The following is a 22,495-nucleotide window of genomic DNA, read 5'->3' as shown; positions in this document are numbered from 1 at the left end:
CAAAGCCGAGTATAGAGGGGTGGGTGCATAGACAACAGCATAATAACTGGCACATAGTTTTTAGTATTTGCTCTTTTCCATTGCTTTGGATTTCTTTGCAGACTCTATTTATATGGATATCAGGTTTTCAATATGTGATATCACCCTTCTCTTGATTTAAAACATTTTCCTTCTTTCCATTTCCACCCTTATTTCTCAATTGTTTATCAATTGTGTTTATTCACTTTTGAGTTCCTTCTAGATTAGTTTTCACTTTTACAGTGACTTTTAATTTCTAATGCTTTCCTGAATTCTTGTCATTTATCTTTTTAAACGTTTCTTTTGTCTACTCATCTGAGTTTTTCTAATTCTTATAGTTCTTTTATAGCTTTTATCATTTCTTAATTTCTTTTAGCTTGGTTTGAAACAGGTTTTTGTTTTGTAAGGATTTACTGTTCCATATTCTTATAATTTTGTATCATATTTCACAATTCTTTTCTGTTGCTAAGTTTTAAGTGAAACATTTACCTGTACTTTTGAGAAGAGACAGAATTAACTTTTCCGTCTTCAAGGTTCATGAAATACTATTATTTTCACAAAGTGACTAAAATAAATGACCTAGTTCTGAGATCTGCTTCCTTTGCTTCTCTCCCTCACTTCACACTATACATTGTCTTTCCTTTGACCCTATTGTCCCTGTCCTGCAGAATTTGGTGTATACAGCCAGCAGTTTCTCCTTGAAAGGGTTTTGTTTTGGAATGAAACTTACATTTGTTAGTTTCAAGAGCTCGTAGGACCTAGACTACTCCCACAAATTTGGAATTTAGCACAGTCCCCTTAAACTCACCTGCAAATTGGCATCTCCAGGAACCTTCACTTTTTGGCTGCAGTTTTCAAATTGGCCGGCCATGCTTTCCAGTGGAAATCTGTTGATTTGGGAGATCTATTCTCAAGGCCATCAGACGTCCCACTGATTTTCATCCATGACCTTCCATACAGATAAATGGCACTACTCAGGTTCTACAGTTGCTTTTGAGTTTGTCACTAATTTTATTTTGGGATTGTGGGGATACCTTATCACCAAGACTTGCTATAGATGCCATGCATGGGTTTTTGCTTTTATGAAGGGATTTGGGAGATTAAAAAAATACACTGCTATTTCTGCCATCTTCTATTCTTCAATGTACTTCTGGTAGTTCAGGAATATCTGTGATAACAGTTTATATAAAAGGTAGTAGAGCACAGTGATTAGAAGCATAAGTTATGGAGTCACACTGCCTGGGTACAAATCCTAGATTCACTGTTTACTAATTATGTGACCGTTAACCTCTGTGTCTTAGTTTCTTCCATAAAATAATAGGTTGTGAGAAGTGAAATAACATAAAGCACTGAGAAAAGTACTAGGTTACATAGTAGGTATTCAACAAAGAAAGCTGTTTTTTTTTTTTTTTTTGTGGCCACACTTGCAGGATCTTAGTTCCCCGACCAGGGACTGAACCCAGGCACCCAGCAGTGGAAGCGCTGAATGCTAACCACTGGACCACGAGGGAATTCCCAGGAAAGCTGTTTTAATTACTGTAGTTATCATTTTTTTATTTTTCAGGTCTAGCTCTTATTTTACTGGCTTTATAGTAGACTATTAAAAAAGTAAAAAAAAGGGCTTCCCTGGTGGCGCAGTGGTTGAGAGTCCGCCTGCCAATGCAGGGGACATGGGTTCGTGCCCCGGTCCGGGAGGATCCCACATGCTGCAGAGCGGCTAGGCCCGTGAGCCATGGCCGCTGAGCCTGCGCATCCGGAGCCTGTGCTCTGCAACGGGAGAGGCCACAACAGTGAGAGGCCCGCGTACCGCAAAAAAAAAAAAAAGGTGGGGGGGGGAACCACCCAACCTCTTGAAATTAACTCTTGCTTCCACAGTAAGATAGAAATCACAAATGCGAATAGCTAGAAAATAATGAAAATGAGAAGAACACATGGTAGGCAAATGTCACTTCAGAGGAAAGTTCATGGTGTTAAGCACTTTCATTACCAAACAGAAAAGAATGAAAATGTATGCAATAAGCAATGAATACTAAAGATTAACTGCCTTCTATTAAAGTAGAAATCAATGAATTTTTTAAAAAGAGTAAAATGACAATATTAAATGTTGGCAAGGATGTGGAACAACAGACACAGATATTGTGGGTGGGAGTAGAAAAATGGTATAACTGAGAAGTCTAATTAAAGTGGAAGATGCACATAGCCTTGGCCCATCAAGTCCACCTCTAAGTAAGTACCTTAGAACAGACCTTCCCAACTTGTGGGCCGGTAGGGTAAAGCCTCAGGTGGCCACAGCTCTCAAAGTCTCATCTTTTATGCTCTGAAGCATACAAATATTCTTTTCTGTATTATCATCTATCTATCTACATGAAGAGTTGGTAAGCAACCTCTTCTAATATCTTTCTTGGATTTCCACATTAGAAAGCCAAGTTTCACTGGAGTCAAGGCCTTATTTTATTCTCTGCTGGATCTCCAGCAGCTAGAATAGCACCTGGTATACTGTACTTGCTCAATAAATATTTGTTGAATGTGCATACCACATTAAAAAAAGGATCATTGGGGCTTCCCTGGTGGCGCAGTGGTTGAGAGTCCGCCTGCCGATGCAGGGGACACAGGTTCGTGCCCCGGTCCGGGAAGATCCCACATGCCGTGGAGCAGCTGGGCCCGTGAGCCATGGCCGCTGAGCCTGTGCGTCCAGAGCCTGTGCTCCACAACGGGAGAGGCCACGGCAGTGAGAGGCCCGCGTACCGCAAAAAAAAAAAAAAAAAAAAAAAAAAAAAAAAAAAAATGGAGAAAAAAAAAAGGATCATTGGAGTATTATAAAAATGCAAAATCAGACATATAAAATATCCATTTAAAAAAAGGATGTCCACCCTAGAGGGGTGGGATAGAGAGGGTGGGAGGGAGACACAAGAGGGAGGAGATATGGGGATATATGTATATGTATAGCTGATTTACTTTGTTATACAAAAGAAACACACCATTGTAAAGCAATTATACTCCAATATAGATGTTAAATAAAAAATTTCAGCACACACACAAAATAAATAAATAAAGGATGAACTTGTATACTCATATAATGGAATGGTATTCAGCAATTAGAATAAATGAACTAGAAATCCACATATAAATCTCAAACAACACTGAGTGAAAGAAAGCAAATTGCAGAAAGATAAGCACAATGCAACTTAAAGTTTTATATAAAGTTTACAATCATGTGCAACAAGGTTATGTATTAAGTATAAAATTATATATGCATGGAATGATGCACACCAAATAATCATTGCCTCTGGGGAAAAACAGAAATATTATCAGGAAAAGATTTGCAAGGGAGCTTTAACCCAATCTATAATATTTTATTTCTTAAAAAAAAAATCTGGAGCACGGCAAAATGTTAGGATTTAATAGGACTAAATCTTAATTGTTATGTTCTTTTATTTTTATGTTAAAAATCAACCATAGGGCTTCCCTGGTGGCGCAGTGGTTGAGAGTCCGCCTGCCCATGCAGGGGACACGGGTTCGTGCCCCGGTCTGGGAAGATCCCACATGCCGCGGAGTGGCTAGGCCCGTGAGCCATGGCCGCTGAGCCTGCGCGTCCGGAGCCTGTGCTCCGCAACGGGAGAGGCCACAACAGTGAGAGGCCCGCGTACAGCAAAAAAAAAAAAAAAAAAACCATAATTAAAAAGTAGAGTAGGACTGATAAATAAACCTAAGAATGTGTATGGAAACCAACTAAATAAAATAAATCACTAGTTTTGGCCTAATCAAGAAAGAAAATGTGTATAGAAGATCAATGAAGAAAGCAAGTATAGGTATATAGAAGAAATTTAGAGAATACTTTCTACAACTCTAAGCAAATTCATTTGAAAGAAGGACTCAATTAAATAGATGCTCTTTCTAGAAAAATTACAAGTTATAAAAGAAAACCAGCCTCAGATACATCTACCACTGAATTCTTTCAAATCTTTGAGGAACACATTTCCCTTGTTATCTAAACTTTTCTAAAGTGTTAAGACAGAAAGAGTTCTTTCAGAATTATTTGAAAAATAGTCATATTTTCATAAAGTAGATTAGGAATTCCTATTGTGTCATCCAGCTAAAGTCAACCAAAACCACAGCAATATTTAGAGTTTTAATGTTTAATATATGAGGTTTCACAGAAAAGGAAATACAAATGGCTCAAGCAGATACGCAACCTTATTCTTAAGTGAAAATAAAAAATTCTATTGAGATTTAATCTCCACAGAGATTAACATATTATTCAACTAACAGACTGGTAAAGATCAAAATGTTTGTTAATACTTTATAAAGATTCGAGGAAATAGGAACTCTCACACATTGTTGGTGGGAGTATAAAATGATACAATCCTTATAGAAAGCAATTTGCCAATATCTATGAAAAATAAAAATGTACAAATCTTCTGACCTAATAACTTCAGTTTAAAATTTTATCTCACAGCATCTCACTAATGTGCAACATGACCTATGTACAAGGTTATTAAATGCAGCATTATTTGCAATAGTAAGAGACTGCAAAGAAAATGTTTGTCAGTAGGGACTGCTCCAATATATTATGGTACATCCATACAATTAAATCTTATGCAGTTATTAAAAAAAGAATCAAGAAACTCTATGTACTGATACGGGACAATCTCAAAAAATCATGTTAAGTGAAAACAGCAAGCTGAAGAACAATGTGCACTGCACAGTACATTTATGATTAAGTATCTCCAGAAGGATATTTAAAAAACAGATAATACTTCTGGGAGGGGAAACTGGGTACTAAAAAAGGGAAGGAGACTTTTCACTGTATATCATTCTGTGTCATGAATTTTGAACCAAGTGAATGTTACATGTTCTGATGAAAAAACTTTTTTTCTTAAAAGACAAAAATTTGAAATAAAAACTGATAGCCAACAGAAATACAAAATTCTTTCAGGTAAATTCAAGTTAGCAAGTTTTACATTTCTTTCACCTGTAGGATAAACTTTTCCACAGTTCCATTGAGTCTTTCAGGTTCCATCAGTTTATTTACCAATTCCTGCTCAACAGCCATTAGGGCTAAGCCACTAAGCCTTTCTTGTCCCCTGGTATGACATAAATATGTTTTAAGACGAGACAGTGTAGAAAATGAATTTTCAACACTTGCTGAAGTAACTGGCCAAGACAAAGCAATATATAATAGCATTGATATGCAAGGAATATTATTGTGAAGACCATGCTGAATAAACAAATGGCCAAGATTGCTGAAGCTGATGCAATCATAATCTAGGACAAAGTTGAGCTTTGCATATTGCCGATAAAATCTAAGCTCTGGGATGATGTCTGCATCAAGTTTATAAAATTCTTGGACATCTTTAGCTGTTGCTTCATTTAACGGTTCATTCCATTTAAGTAACAGTTCTGAAATCTGCTTCATTTTACAATAATCAAACTCTGAAAAACACAATTTTAAATTCTGTAATATAGTATCCAAGCCTTGGTAATAAATATTAATTTTATATTGCTCTTCTGTTGAGGTAGGAAAAAACATATTGTCTGAATTGCTAGGATCTATTGTTTTCTGAATTTTTCTTCTTTTCTGAAATGAAGGCCTTTCAACTTCAAAACCTTTACAGGTTATTTTTTGACATACTTCCTCTGCTCCATCCCAGATAGTTTTGAAATAAGTATCATTTCTTTCAGATGATAAACATTCCAAAATTGCTTCTATTTTTGAAGACAAAGAAAAAATGTCTATGGTTTCACTTTGAAGCTCCTTGGAAAGAATTCCTGTAACACTTAGTACTCGATAAAGAAATTTCAAACAAAAGATAAATTCAAATTTGGAAACCAATGCCAACAAATCACTCAATTCATCAGCTAAACTTGTGTTTGAAGAATGGCTTGATAGAACTTCCAGTGTTTCAATAACCTCTGGAAGACCCTCAATCACAGATAGTAACGTACGATCATGGACTGTCCAACATGATTGTGATGTATGTTTCTTGCATGTTTTGTTTTGACTTAGCTTATAAATGTTTTGAAAATTTACAGACATTTCCCCATGAATAGTGTTGAACAAGGAACTGAGAGTATTTAGAGCACTTCGGAGCTCTTTTACTTCTTTGCAAAACCTAATCACTGCTAAATCCAAAAAATGTGCGTAACAATGCAGGTATAAAGCTCTTGGCTCTTCCTTCTTGAATTCTGCTGCAATTTTATTGAATTTTCCCCTCCAGTTACTGGTGCTATCATAGGCCTGGCCTCGTATTTTATCCAAATCAACTCCAATTTGCTGCAGGTAAGTTTTAATACTCCTGTGTAAGTTGGTCCCAGTCATCTCTTCAACATCTATGAAACCCAAAAATCTTTCTTTAATTAATATAGCCTTTGATGTTTTCTGTGGGTATCTTACACAAATTGAGAATTGTCCTTTAGTGGCACTATCAGTTGTTTCATCACATATTATTGAAAAAGCTGAGGAGACATTGATCTCATTTACAATATCTTGTAACATTTCAGTCTTTATTATTTCAATAATATCATTTTGAACTTGTGTACTATTGTAGAAGTCAACTTGTGAATTTGTAAGTCGAAATATTTCTTCTCCTTTATCTTTTGCTCGGATTTCTAAGAATTCTAAAAAATTGCCTTTATTCACAGATGAAACAGACTGGTCATTTTCTCTTAAGAGTAAACACTGCTTTCCAAGAAATAAAATATTTTCAATTATAAGCTTTAGGTACTTTTTATTTCCCTCAATCTGTTTTGAATGATTAGATAAACTGTCATTAACGGCTTCATCACAAAACTGGTATTCCCTCCAAAATTGCAATGACTTTGAATGCATTTCACTTTTTTCATGCTTTCTGAATTTTTCCAGAGTTTTTTTCCAATTGGAAGTTCCTTGGGCTGCAAATGACTCTCCTCCATAGCTAAATTTTTTTTGGCAGAACAACTGACACGAATAACAGAATATCACATCCTTTTTAATACTGTTTTCTAATTGCTGAAAATTTGAACACCAAGATTTTTTAATACTTCGTGATTTACCTTTAACTTTTTGTACTCTGGATGTAAATTTTGGGTGACGTAGTCCATCGCTTATTTTCATGGATTTCATACTGTTTGTAGCATCTTGGTTTGACACATGATCTTTTTGTACTTCTATACTGGAGCCAGTTGTATGCTGACTGAGTACTGATGAAGATGGTGAAAGGCTTGGCTGTTCCACATTACTATTAACAACACCATTACTTGATTCACTGGGTGAAGTCTTAGAAATCTTGGGAGAAAATGACAAAATAACATTTTTTTGAACAGTTTTCAAATAATCAATTAAAATATCGAACATATCCATTCTAATAACAAAAAAATCAATGGGTGAGTTACAGTATGAGCTCCACTAGGGGGAAACATTAACAATTATTTATAACTTAGTATTCTTATTAATAATTTCAAGTCAAACTTGAGATTTGGGAAACTGAACGTGAATAACAAAAGGTGTTTATTGCTCTACATTTTTGAGCTCTATGGTCAAATCAGGAATGAATATGCTCAAATACACACGTGCACAATATGTTTAAAAATATAAAGCTTAAAAAAGACAGTAGCAAAAACAATTAAGAATAAAACTTACATCCTCAACGACATTTGCTGTTACTGAAGAAACTGTACCTGTTAAAATAAAGCATAAATTGTAGATCTTATACCATAATCTATAAAATAGCATCATTAACTATATAATTGCTTATTTCATATTAGGCAACCAAAAGAAAACTTAAAGACAGATTCTATATTCTAATCAAGTATGGCAAAACAGTGTATATGTCAAACAACGTCACATCATCAATTTTTACCTTGTAATACATCAGAGTTCATGACAGGCAGGGCTTCACGAGTATCTGCCAATGACACTATATTGCTTATAACTGGAGTTGTATCTTTCTTTGGAGAAAGGAGATCTGTTGAAGCATCATGCACCATGGAAACATTTACTGATAAAAATTAAAAGATATCTCATAAACCAGGCAGAATCAATCAATCAGAAAGCACTGTTTAATTACAAGTGTTTCAATGAATAACGCAAATATCTATCAATAATTGCTTTAAGTATTAGTGGGTATTGGAGTAATTTTTATTAGGGCTTAGGAATATCCAGGTTCTTTAGGATAAGATTAATATCAACATTAAATGGATAATTTACATTTCCCATCATTTTATATCTTTTACCTTTGCACGCAGTTTATCAGTCCTTTCATACTATTTGCTTGAACTGTCAAGCAAATCTTTACTGTGAAATTACCCATGAAGAACATTGCTACAGAATCTCCTAATGGGTATCATTTCTAACCATTCCAGGATTCATAAACTCAATATGAATGGAGCTGAGTTGGTGTCTAAGCTAGTATTAAAGAGATTTCTATAATAAGCCAGTCTGCATGATGCACAAGCCCCAGGGGAATCATTCATTCCACCATCTATGAAATTAGCACCACTGGTCCTATATGAGGCTCTTTGATAGAATACACAGCTGGCTCTGGATTCTCTGTCCCTTTCTATCAGTGAACATCAAAGTATTTCCGACTAGCTCTACTCCATGTGAAAAATGTAACTAATAGCCTTGTTTTTACAAAGCAGGGCTAACTAGAAGATTCTATATTCTAATATGGCAATCTTTACAAATAAATATTAAATCTCTGGTGATGAAATAGCCTTCCTTTTATGCAAAAATACCGGAAACAGTTCTTTGAAACAAGTTTTAGATTGTTTTGACTTTTAAGTCAGTTTAAGTTAGAAATGAATCAAGGTTATAAATTAAAGGAAAGCAGTAATATTCTTCAACAGTTACTAAATCTCTGGTAACTGCTAAAAAAATAGTACCTGTAGAAGATTCCATCTTAGCTTTACTGTAAGCAGAGAAACAATGAACAGAGCAGAAAAGCTCTGTCTTCCCCGAGTCATTGGTAGTCTCAATCATTTCGTCTGAGGGTTTCAATGATTTGCAAAGAACAGAGGTAAGTGTTTTGGCTGGTTTCTGTTAGAGAGTAAAATAATATTCATATTCCTGGTATATGACATATGCTCACAACCACTGCTTAGTTGAAATATTATAATAACAATGAAGTCATATTTTTGCACTTTCATAAAAACCAGAAAAAAGGCACTTACAGATTGTAATGACTAAAATGAAGGAAACCGATCAATCTAGTAGGTAACTATTTGTATTATTTGTCAGGTATATTAATAGCTGTAACAATACATATGCAAGCAATGAAGAAAGTGGTCATAAAAGATGTTCATCATCCCAGGCAACTAAAGCCAACTGGACAAATGAACAAAAGTCTTATAATTACAGATCTGTCTTTAATGCGAACTTGGGCATCAACTAAGGAAAGCCTTTTACTGGTGCTAAGGAGGAGCCAGAAAAGGGTGCCTAACACACATTACAAGATGCTGTGGGAAACACTGTTTTTCTAGCCTAACTTCATGGTGAAAATTCAAGCATGTTGTAAGAAAGCAGCACACAAGCAGTAAGAGGTACAGAACGTAGTGCATTCTGTAAGCAGTAAGGTTGCAAAGGAAAAGGATAGAAAATGGGGAGGTTCACCAGCTACTCTTTCTGGTGAAACAGGAGCCATCATTCCTGAACTTAATACTAAGTTAACACTAATGACAATGATGAAATGGAACAGCTTTTAGGGGTACAAAGTGCAAAGACAAATGAAAATATCTTACACAGATTTTCTTTTTCTGTGAAAGAATGGGATATTGGCAAAGGAACAATGAAACAAAAAGTAGAGTGTAATTTTGAAAATTACTATTTTTGTCCCTTATTAGTAGGAATTTTCATATTTTACGAAATATAACAACTCACCAATATTTACATTAACCAACAATAGTGGTATAATTTATAACTAATTTATTACTCATGTGGGAAAGCTAATACTTAACTAATGTACTCTAGTAAGAAGATGTGGCCAGGGACTTCCCTGGTGGCACAGTGGTTGAGAAGATTCACAAAACATTAATATCTATCAATATTTAAAGTATCCCTGTATGCTGACCCAGAAATTTATACTTATAAGAATTTTGGGGGCTTCCCTGGTGGTGCAGTGGTTAAGAATCCGCCTGCCAAATGCAGGGGACACAGTTCGAGCCCTGGTTTGGGAAGATCCCACATGCCGCAGAGCAACTAAGCCCACACGCCACAAGTACTGAGCCCGCGTGCCGCAACTACTGAAGCCCACATGCCTAGAGCCCATGCTCTGCAACAAGAGAAGCCACCACGATGAGAAGCCCGCACATCACAACATGCAGTGAGTAGCCCCCGCTCGCTGTAACTAGAGAAAGCCCACACGTGGCAATGAAGACCCAACGCAATAAATAAATAAATAAATAATTTTAAAAAAGATGTGGCCAAAATAATTACAATTATACCAATCAACTTTTTAAAATAAAAAGCCACCCCATTTTTGCAGTTTTGGATTCATAGGTTTGAGTGCTTTACTAATTTTTTTTTTTTTTTTTGGCCACGCTGTGCAGCTTGCAGGATCCTAGTTCCCTGACCAGGGACTGAACCCAGGCCCTTGTCAGTAAAAGTGCAGAGTCCCAACCACTGGACCACCGGGGAATCTAATTCTTGATTATAGTTCACTAACAATGTGGATTTTCTACATTATCACAATCACACAATATCTTAAATGCAGCAGGGCATAGTGTTAGGTGGTGCTTCTTAACTCATCTAGCCAAATAAGCCATGCCCCATCACATATGCTGAATAACTGAGTACTCAAATACAGGCTCTTAAAAACAGGAGAAGGTCTATTTATTGAGTGTGAGGGGTAAAGAAAGAAAAGGAACGGCATTAACTGCTTTCAGACAAAGGGTTCTATGCTCTCTATTCTCCCATTTCTGGTCCCAAGCAGGGTACTCTCATGGTGTGGGCATTCTGTCATTGAAAAGCTGTGGCTCACAAATGACCTATTTGAACTGTGGCTTGTCAAGACTCCCATCTTCACTTGCTTGTTTTTTTTTTTTTTTTTTTTTTGCGGTACGCGGGCCTCTCACTGTTGTGGCCTCTCCCGTTGCAAAGCACAGGCTCCGGACGCGCAGGCTCAGTGGCCATGGCTCACGGGCCCAGCCGCTCCGCGACATGTGGGATCTTTCTGGACTGGGGCACGAACCCGCGTCCCCTGCATCGGCAGGCGGACTCTCTACCACTGCGCCACCAGGGAAGCCCCAGTTGCTTGTTTTTAAGGAAGAATTTATAGGGGTACAATTGGGTCTCAAAGCATCACCTGAACGAGCAAGACATGCGACAGTGCACCTCATGAAAGGAGCTCAGACCACTATTGTGTTCAGCTCACTTAGTCCTGCAAAGCAGGGCCAGCTTCTCTGCTCTCAGAGCCACCCATCCAAGGCTCTCCTATCAGAAATAGGGGATTATTTCTCATTGGTTTATTGCCTACTAGGACTCCTGATTCAGAAAAAAGCGTGTGACATTCTTGATTCATCTTAACCTTGCTTAGGTGTAAGAATACATGGAATTAAAAATAAAAAACATTTCTGTGGTTGAGTCCTACTGACCAATAGACTATTGTTATGTTTGTTATCTAACTTATAAATAAGCTTCCCTCTGATTGCCTTTTCTTCAAGACAAGATGATCACCCTGAGGTTCTTTAGGAAAATCTCCATGCAGCATTTATCATGAATTGTTATGTGAAAAACAACTGTCGGAAGTTTTTTATATCATCTTCTTCATCATCTTGCCAATGAAAAATATTCCCAATGGTACTAAAATCTATACCGCCAGTTTCCTAAAGTGGAAACATTCACAAGCCAACTAATGGAAGGAATTCAATCTTCCATTTTTCATTTGAGTCTTACGCAATCAAATTCAAATGGAGTGGTCCTCACTTTATGCAACAGACCTTTATTCATACCTGCTTATATGCTGTAATACTCTTTGAACTATTAAAGTAATGAGACTGTGCTTCCATGTGAAGTATATGGAACAGACTAGAGCTAGTGGAACAGTAAGCTCCACAGTTCTCACAACAGTTCATGATGAGGTTGTTAGCAGAGTGAAACTTTGAAAAACAGGCATTACTGCAAAGACTACGTTTCATGTTCTGGTATTTTACTTCATACTGAATCTAGGATTTAAAAAAAAGACTTAGTAAAAACTCTGATATTTAAGCAGAATAATCAGAGTCCCTCAAGGTTAAGAAATATTGCAACTTACAACAGTAGTCTTCTGACACATGCTGCACTTGGCTGGAATGCTATTAGTACATATGGTATCAAATGGTTTTCTTTTTTCTTCATATGATGAAAGACAAGATTGGCTGCAAAAAGTTTTGCTAGTGGTGGTATCTTCCAGCTGGATACTGATCACATCCTTTAGATTTAAAATGTCTCTAAAAATAAATAACAAGGGCACCATTAAACTCTTTTACCACAATTATTTCTTTCTTTTCATAAGTTAAATCACTCCCTTAAATAACCCTCTCCCCTGTTGTTTCGTTTACCTGAAGAACTGTGAAATAGTAGGAACATCAGCCTTGAAATAAGAAAACCTGAATTTGGTATCTAGTTCTATCACTTACATTAAGTAACAGTGATTAAGTCATTTATATTACCTAAATGTTAATTTCTTCATCTATAACGTTAAGGATTATAAACACATCTGATAGTACAGTTTGAGGATTACCTTGCCTGTATTAGTTGGTGCTAGTGATTACAGAATGATGATGAGAAATCACATATTCATACCTGACAAACTTTGGAATCTACAAGACAGAGGATTTAGAAGTTTGGTCTACAAATTCCTGGGGATTCTCCAGATACTTTCAGGAGGTACACAGGATCAAAACTATTTTCATAATATTAACATGTTATTTGCTTTTTTCACTGGGTTGACATTTGAACGGATGGTGCAAAAGCAACGGTGGGCCCCTACAATTCCACTCCTAGGTATATACCCCAAAGAACTAAAAAAAAGTACTCAAAAAAGTACATATACACAAGGGTTCCTAACAGTTACAACAGATAGCAACAGCCTAAATGTCCATCAACAAATGAATGGATAAACAAATTGTGGTATATTATTCGGCTATAAAAAAAAAAGAATGAAGTACTGATACACATGCCACAACATGAATGAATCTTGAAAACACTATGCTAAGGGAAAGAAGCCAGACATAAAAGGTCACATGTTGTGATTCCGTTTATATAAAATATTCGTAATAGATAAATCCATAGATAGAATGCAGACTGGTTGTTGCCAGGGGTTGAGGGGAGTGAAGATAGGGGAATGGGGAGAAGCTCCTTAATAGATAAGGCATTTTACTTTGGGATGATAGAAATGTTTTGGAACTAGATAGAGGTGGTAGGTGTACAATACTGTGAATGTACTAAATGGTACTGAAATGGTTTTTGTTATATGAATTTCACCTCAATAAATCGGGAGGAAAAAAAAAAGCGATGGTGGGTAAAACTGCCAGAGCCTTATTTAGCATAAATCAAGGCAGTGACACCAAAAGGTACCAGTATTTGCGCTATTCACAACGATGAATTTGTTTTAAGTTATTTACTTTATTAAAACTCAATCCTTCAGTACATCTTTTTAATATTCTGTGAGATGAAATGGGACGTAGGCATAAATTATTTCTCCTGCACACCAAAGTATGATGGTTGTTTCAAGGAAAATCTCATGTAGGAATGTTAAGAGTTAAAACCTGAGTTAGGGGACCTCCCTGGTGGCATAGTGGTTAAGAATCTGACTGCCAGTATAGGGGACATGGGTTCGAGCCCTGGTCCGGGAAGATCCCACATGCTGCGGAGCAACTAAGTGCGTGCGCCACAACTACTGAGCCTGTGCTCCAGAACCTACATGCCACAGCTACTGAAGCCCAAGTGCCTAGGGCCTGTGCTCCGCAACAAGAGAAGCCACCGCAACGAGAAGCCCCCGAGTGGCCCCCGCTCGCCACAACTAGAGAAAGCCCACGCACAGCAACAAAGACCCAACGCAGCCATAAATAAACAAACAAACAAACAAATAAATGAGTTAGCTACTTTTTTCATGGAATACCTATTTACTTCAAAGAATGACTATCAGGGAAACTATTAACCAGAAGTAGGTATCTGGCAGATATTTTCTCAAAAATGAATAAAGTAAGACTGTTACCTCAAGGAAAACAACTGGCAGTAGTTATTGCCAATGATAAAATATGAGCTTTCACTGAAAATTAGAATTTTGGAAAACCTCCAGCTTGATAGCTTCCTAATATGTAGACTTTCTTAGTGAGATTAGTGATTTGGTTTTAAAAAAATGTGATTTTTAAAATAATGCATAATGAAACATGACAACATTTAGATCTGCATACCTCAGGGAATCAATATTTTCCAAATGATGATAGCATGAAGCAAAAATCAGCTGTGGGTAAAAGAACCATTCAAAGTACAAATAGACCAATAAATTTTAACGTGACGGTAAAAAAAATTCATTGATATGGCTTCAGATTCCACATTGTAACTAACCTTTAAGAAACTGTAGTATCCTTTAAGGAAACTGTAGTATCAAAGAACACCCACAATTATATGAAATGCTATTAAAACACTCCTCCCTTTTCCAAATACTTATTTGTAAGGTCAGCTTTTCTTCAGACTTCAACCAAAACAACATTTTATAACCAAGTGAATGCAGAAGCAGATATGAGAACCTGGCCAGACAGTAAAGCAGTTTGCAAAACTAATATAACAGTGCTCACTAAATTTTTCTTAAAATTTCTCCTAAATGTTAAAAAACGCTATTATTCAAAAAAAAAATTTAGGTCAACATGCAGAGTATATTACTTTTAAATGAGTTAATAGTTAAAAATTCCTCAGTTTTTTTTTTTTTTTTTTGCGGTACGCGGGCCTCTCACTGTTGTGGCTTCTCCCGTTGCAGAGCACATGCTCCGGACGCACAGGCTCAGCGGCCATGGCTCACGGGCCTAGCCGCTCCGCGGCATGTGGGATCTTCCCGGACCGGGGCACGAACCCATGTCTCCTGCATCGGCAGGCGGACTCTCAACCACTGCGCCACCAGGGAAGCCCCCTCAGTTTTAATTTCTAACACAATATATGTATAGGTAGATGTAAGCTACATAAACTAAAGCTCTTTGGGTCTTCAAAAATTTTTAAGATTGTAAAGGGGTCCAGAAACCAGAAAATGTGAGAACTGCTACTACAGGAAATACCAAGATATCTGGCTACCTAGATCCCTCAGAATATCAATCTTTCAGGATAATAGTTTTCCAGATGAAATACTCCTGAAATCAACCGTATTTTAAACCTCAATATTTACAAATTTTTAGTGTACAAATCTTCCTTGACTTACAATGGGGTTATGTCCAGATAAACCCATCTTAAATTGAAAATATCATAAGTCAAAGACGCATTTAATACACCTAACCTACAGAACACCATAGCTTAGCCTAGTCTACCTTAAAGGTGCTCAGAACACTTACCTTAGCTTACATTTGGGTAAAATCATCTAACACAAAGCCTATTTTATAATAAAGTGATGAACATATTGCATGGTTTGTTGAATATGGTACTCAACATGAAAAACAGAATGGTTGTACAGAATGATTTTAAGTGTATGGGTTGTTTACCCTTGTGATCACGTGGCTGACTGGGAGCTGGGGCTCACTGCTGCTGCCCGGCATCATGAGAATATCATACTGCATACTATCATACTAGCCCAGCTAAAGAACAAAATTCAAAATTCGAAGTAGGTTTCTACTGAATGTGTATCGCTTTAGCACCACTGTAAAGTCAAAAAATCATTATGTAGAACAATTGTATGTTAGGGACTATCTGTACTATAATCTTTCTGCCTCCTTAAACAGCACCAAAATAACAGGTTAATTTTCATTATCACAACACCAGTCATTTTACTGGCTTAAGATGTAGCTCTACATGCAGTATCCGAGTTGTGACAAAATTTTTTCTAGGATTCACTGTGTGCCAAGCAGTATTTAGGCCTTGGGGACATACAAATGAGTATAATCTGGTCCCTAATGTCAAGAGGTTCATAGTCTAACTGCAGCATTATCAATTCTTTAATAACATTAATTTTACAATCAATGTTTTGGGAGTTATGAACACTATGGAAACACAGACCATGGAACAATTATCTGGGTGGCTGGGGGGAATAAGAGGAAGGAATGGTATGGGAATAGACAAAGGGTACAGATATTTGAGGCAGACCTTTAAGACAGCAAGAAATTAGCCAGATGGGAAGGAAGGCAGAAGAAATAGCACTGGCAGAAGCACTGAAGTCTGAAAATGCTCATTGGCTTTTACTGCTAATAGCATACTAGATTGCTAGCTTCTAATCTACTAAGGCCTTATTTAAAGAAAAAAAAATCAAAAATGAATTTTGTTAAAAGTGCCTAAAATTAGCTTAACCAAAGGCTGAGCATAGGTCTGAACAACTTTCCTACAAATAAGTGTTACATCATTAGTGCATGGGCCTATTTTAAACTCCACTAATTTCTTTCAGGATCTCTGGTTAGCTTCAATTGGGATACAGAAGTACAGAAATACACTTAAATACATAGCTCTCAAAAGAAGAGTCTTATCTTTCTAACAAGATTTAAAATGTCATTTGCAAAGTTATCTTTCATTTGGTTCATGAAACAGAATAAAAACTACATTGACTCTAACACAACATTGTAAATCAACTATACTTCAATTTTAAAAAACCTATAGCAACTCAGAACAGATTTAAAATCACTGCTATTAAAAAAAAAACCTCATCAAAAACCTCAACTGATAATTAGCTAAAATCTTGAGAACTACATAACTAATACAAGAGGCTAATGAATATACAGTAAAAAGTTCTGAAAACAGTAAAGGTTACTCTGAACAATGGACAGCCTCTCGCAGCCTACACATCACTGTACCACCTTTTCACCAACCTATAAAATAGTATTTTCTATCAAAACATTTTTATTCCAAAGGAAGTAAAACTTATTCCATGTTTCGTTCATATTGGATTTCTTTGCCTTAGAGAATAACTTACACACTAAATCTTTCCTGCTTCAGCCTTTTCAATCTGTCTGGGAGCTCCGCTGAAGATGTATAATGGGTAAACTCCAAACACAGCAACATGATACTTTTAACTTCTCAGAGCCTCAGTTTCCTCAAAACCAAAAGAAAATATTTGGACTGGATGATCTCTAAGGTCCCTTCCAGTTTTATGATTCTGCAGAGAAAGAAAGCATGCTGAAGAGAGTGCCATACAGCCCACGGCAAAAAAGAAAAAGGACAAAGTATAGTGTTAAAGGGTTTACAAAGCACAAAAGAAAGGTAAGTAGAGTTCTGGGGAGGAAGGCTTGAAGCAAGGGTTAACTCCTGAAGCAGCAGCCAAATAAGGAGCTGAAGCAACCAATATAAAGGGTATGTGAGTTTGTTAAGAGAATAACAGCGATAGCCAACATTTACTGGGTTCTTATTACATGCAAATATTGTTCTGATCACTTAAATATATTATTTAATGATCAAAATTCTTACGTACATTTAACAAAATAGATGGGAATACTAAAAAAGAAGTTCTCCATGCTTTTTGAACTTTAGCACGTATATGAATCATTTGGGGATAAATGTAGTTCTGATTCAATAGGCCTGGGTGACACCTGAGATTCTGCATTTTTAACAAGCTCCCAAATGATGATGCTGATATAGTTGCTCAGGGATCACATAGAGTAGCAAAATGTAAATTGAGGAAGCAAGATTCAAATTGTGGCAATCTGATTCCAAAACAAGATATTATTCGAAAGGAATTTATATTTACTGGCAAAATTGGTAGCCTATGCATTTTCTTGTTCTGGAACAAAGACATTTAAAACTTTACACTAGCATTTAATGAGTACTAACAAACCAGAATTATAATACTATGGGACTCCCAAAGCACTGATCCTTTAGACATCTTAGTGTAGTGTTCAAAGTTCTGGACATTATGAAATCACTACTACTTCCTTTCTTCTCATCGAAATTGCTTTACATATGTAAAAAAAAGTTAGCAAAAAAGATCCCAATAATAGTTCACAGAAAACGTAAAAAGATTACATACATACATCTATGTTTACCTAAGGCTATTCAATTTTTCAAAAGAATTAAACTACTTCACTTGCCATTACAAGAGAAACATTATATAACTTTACACCTTGGAAGGTCAAAAAAATAACTGTTATATGATTAAATTTTTAGTAGGTTGCTCACTATACAGTTAAATGATAAAATATAATGGGCACGCAATAACCCCACAGAGAATTTCAAATGAAGAGAATAGGAAAATAAGTTTCAGAAGTCATTATTTAAAGGTGAAGAGAAACACAGCTCCTATCATTTTAATTTCTGGCAATCTCTTGATAAAAAAACAAAACTATTTCTGAAGAATCTATTAGAGGAACTAAAAGCAGAAGTAGCTTCTTTTACCTAAACCAAGGTGATTACTTCTTCAGAAAAAAAACAAAAAACAAAAAACAAACAAACAAAAACACGCAGAAAATTACAACCAAGATTCTGATCAAGATCTATGTAGGGAAGTAAAAGAGGCCATAATTTAAAATTACATACTTTGAGCAGTTTGAACAAGTTCTCTTCGGAAGAGCTGGTGAATTGAGAGATGAAATGTATTCAGTGATGCACAGTGTGGAGCAGAAAAGCTGAGTAGACCCTTTCCTCTGATAAGCAGTTTGCCCCTTTTGAAGGATTTTTTTACAGCCAGAACAGGAAACCTGAATAGCTGTGGTTGAAACTGAGGGAAGCATCTTATTCATGCCAGATGATGCCAGAGAAAGCTGAATGCCTGTAGTCATCTGAGAAGCTATAAACACAAAACAGGAAAGAAAAAAATTAGTATTTACATAAAATTAAGTATGCATTCTTCCATTATCTTATAGAGGTTACTTCTCTTGGACTTGAAACCCAAAACAATCAATGCACTATTCAAAGGCGTTCTAAAAAAGTAGAATAAACTGGCTATCACATTGGTCAGAATAAATATGATTAACTTAAGTAATTCTATTACCATTGTCTGAAAACGTAGTGTTTATTTTCAGGTCATTCTCCTGAGTTTTGGGCTGTTGGGCTGGACAATACTCCTAAAAAAGAGTTGAAAAAATAATGAAAATGACCAATCAACAGAAAATGATATATTATGCTCAAGTCTGTTCAGTGAATTGCATAATTGAATTGAACCATGGCACATAAGTAAGCACTACCCTTTTGGTGACCTTTGACTGATAACACCCATCAATTACTACAATATTTTCTACTGTACCTAGATATGACTTTATAAATTTTTGTTAACACAGTCCCTCACCAGCTACTACAAAAAGAGAGTAGACATACTCAATAATGATACCTATTTTCCCTTCTTGTTCTGATCACTAATAGCTAATTGTCTTCATAAAGTCCTTAAACACAAAATTGTTAGGTTAGGCTGAATGAGTCTTACTAAGGAGGATTTTTTTCAGAGCAGCAGGCAATCTACCTAAACTTGATCTATGTCTTTGAATGTCCACGGGCTGAAGGAGCAACGGGTACTTCCTAGATGGACAACATTCCCACTGTCACCAACTCAATGGGAGTCATACTCTTACTTGGTATTGATTTACTTTAGCTATTTCTAAACAGAATACTAGAAATTAATTAAAAATGAAATTACTTTTCATTTCACTATAAATTTCAGCTGGTTCATATATAAACATTCTAAGGAAATTTGGCCCTACTTACAAAACACTCACAGCTTGATTCAGTTTTTCCTTTATATGTTCTTTAGCATTTGACATGTCTAAAAAAGTTTAAGGATAAATATGAAACTAATTTGGATAAACAAAAAATAAAAAAAATTCTAAGAATTTAAAATGTACTAAATAATTCTAATACTTAATAGAGACAGCAGCATAAAACATATAACTAGTTACTTGTATTGTTTCAAGTTAAGAAAAATGAAAACAAAAATGTGTTAACCTCAGTTAGGCCCATAATACCCTAAGCAATCCTTTTATCAATCCCCAAACCCATTTCCAAACAGTCCAACCATCTCTCATATTCTTGCATATGCTCACTACAGCACTTACTGCACACCCTGTTATTATTTGGTCAACTGCTTTGGGGAGGGAATTAAGATTTTCAACTGATAAAGCAGCATCTGCATAACTAAAATTTATAATTAAATGCTACTCTAGAAAATAGAAAATAAGGTAAAATATTTACCTGGGCATTGTCAGGTTCTGCCTTAATTTCATCTAGCCTCTTCAGTTGTGGTGCCACTGCCTTGTCACACTCACCATCTGTTGTTGATTCTTTCATCTTACTATCTGATGCAAAGAAATCCTCCAGTTTCAAACTAATGGTTTTTTTCTTGGAGAACAGTATCCAGATTCCTAAAATAAATACGAACTGATAAAGAGTCTGATTTTTATTTTATTTATTTATTTATTTTGGCTGCGTTGGGTCTTTGTTGCTGCACGCAGGCTTTCTCTCTAGTTGCGGCTAACGGGGGCTACTCTTTTTAGTGGTGTGCGGGCTGCTCGTTGCGGTGGCTTCTCTTGTTGCGTATCATGGGCTCTAGGCGTGCGGGCTTCAGTAGTTGTGGTGCGCGGGCTCAGCAGTTGTGGCTTGAGGGCTCTAGAGAGCAGGCCCAGTAGTTGTGGCGCACAGGCTTAGTTGGCTCTGTAGCATGTGGTATCTTTCTGGACCAGGGATTGAACCTGTGTCCCCTGCATTGGCAGGTGGATTCTTAACCACTGCACCACCAGGGAAGTCTCAAGAATCTGATTTTTAAACGTTAGTCCCTTCAAATATAGTAATTTTCTGGAAGCACAAAACATTCTTTCACAACGCTAGCTTCCTTCCCTCATCCATTACTCCCCAATATAGCTTTGCTTTCTACACTTCTCCAGTAGATAAACCTTTATGCTTTTTTCTTGCATAGAGACTAGTCTCTATTTCTATTCCCTCAGGTCTCCTCTTCCCCTCCTTATTGGTTTCTCTCATAGAATCATTTAAATACATTCAAAAATTTCTAAAGCTACTGCCCTCCCTCTGACTGTTCCTTCACTTGCCTTTGAAATTCTCTCCTTCCTTGACTTTTTTTTTTTTTAAAGACAAAGGATTTCTTTTATTTATTTTCTTTATTTGTTTGGCTGCGTTGGGTCTTAGTTGTGGCATGCATGGGTCTTTGTTGAGGCTGCAGTATCTTTCATTGCGGTGTGGGCTCTTTGTTGTGGCACACAGGCTCCAGAGCACATGGGCTCTGTAGTTCGTGGCACGTGGGCTCTCTCCCTGAGGCACGCAAGCTCAGTACTTGTGGTGCATGAGCTTAGTTGCCCTGCAGCATGTGGGATCTTAGTTCCCCAACCAGGGATCCAACCCATGTCTCGTGCATTGGAAGGCGGATTCTTTACCAATGGACCACCAGGGAAGTCCCTCTCCTTCCTTGACTCTTAAGACTCCAAGACCTATTTCTTCTCCTACCTCTTTGCCAGTCTTTTTCTCAAACATTTATTTCACCTGCTTCTGAATATCTGTGTTCCTCCAAAGCACAATTCCTCAGGACTCTTCTTGCTTGCTCTATGAGCACAACCTGGGATTCAACTATCATCTATAGGCTATTTTTCCCCTACATACCTGAGCTCTAGCCCATATACCCAATTGCCTATTAAATATCTCCACTTGTATGTTCTACAGGTCCCTCAAATCCAGGAGATTTAAAATCATATTCTTATATTATCCACATAAACCTGCTTTACACATGTTCCCTTTCTTGGGAAATGGCACTATAGTATATACTCAATTTCCCAAGCCAGAAATCTAGGGACAGTCCTAAATGCCTCTTCTCCCACACCAAATTAGATCAAATATACCTTCTAATTATGTCTTGAAGCTATTTTCCCATTATACTTAATGCCTACCCCCCATCAACACATTCCTTTTTGGTAAATAGTGTTAAGAAGAAACAACAAGCCCAAGCTGGACTTAACTGTGCTAAGCCCCGCCAAGACTTATTGATAATACCTAACAGAACTGTAGTTTCAGCCTCTCCAAGGAGTGGAATTTTAAGCCAATCAGTTTAATTTCCTGGTCAGCAGTAGTGAGGTAATCTGCCCAAGACCCCCTGCTTTCCCCTAAGGGAAGGTGACCCTGTCTAAACTAGTCCACTCTTTTAGCTTTCTTGTCCCACCCTCTTTCTGCCTATAAAAACGTTCCATCTTGTACAGTTCCTTGAGTGCCCTGCTATTTACTAGATGGGATACTGCCAGATTCATGAATAAAGTCAGTTAGATATTCAAATTTACTGGGTTGAAATTTTCTTTTTTCTTTTTAAACCACAGCTAAGGACTTCCCTGGTGGCGCAGTGGTTAAGAATCCGCCTGCCAATGCAGGGGACATGGGTTCGAGCCCTGGTCCGGGAAGATACCACATGCTGCAGAG

The 22,495-nt window shown here is 36.8% G+C and overlaps 1 protein-coding gene across 1 annotated transcript; it reads right to left on the bottom strand.

Annotated features, from left to right (window-relative positions):
• Positions 1 to 4,975: 4,975 nt before the first annotated feature.
• ZMYM1 (zinc finger MYM-type containing 1) lies at positions 4,976 to 20,386 on the bottom strand (the record flags this gene model as incomplete). The annotated part of the gene is made up of 9 exons (XM_079720499.1): positions 20,276 to 20,386; positions 19,086 to 19,158; positions 18,632 to 18,881; positions 12,246 to 12,420; positions 11,944 to 12,156; positions 8,881 to 9,034; positions 7,857 to 7,994; positions 7,637 to 7,674; positions 4,976 to 7,282 (listed from the first exon to the last, which is right to left on the bottom strand). Exons 1-9 carry the CDS (start codon positions 20,369 to 20,371, stop codon positions 4,976 to 4,978), a joined length of 3,444 nt encoding a protein of 1,147 aa, XP_079576625.1. The 5' UTR covers positions 20,372 to 20,386.
• Between the last annotated feature and the right edge of the window lie 2,109 nt (positions 20,387 to 22,495).

This window comes from Hyperoodon ampullatus, assembly GCF_949752795.1.
Source record: "Hyperoodon ampullatus genome assembly, chromosome: 2".
In the NCBI taxonomy this organism is placed as follows: Eukaryota; Metazoa; Chordata; class Mammalia; order Artiodactyla; family Ziphiidae; genus Hyperoodon; species Hyperoodon ampullatus.
Note: the sequence above shows the minus strand (reverse complement) of the source record. Positions and strands in the feature narration are given on the sequence as shown.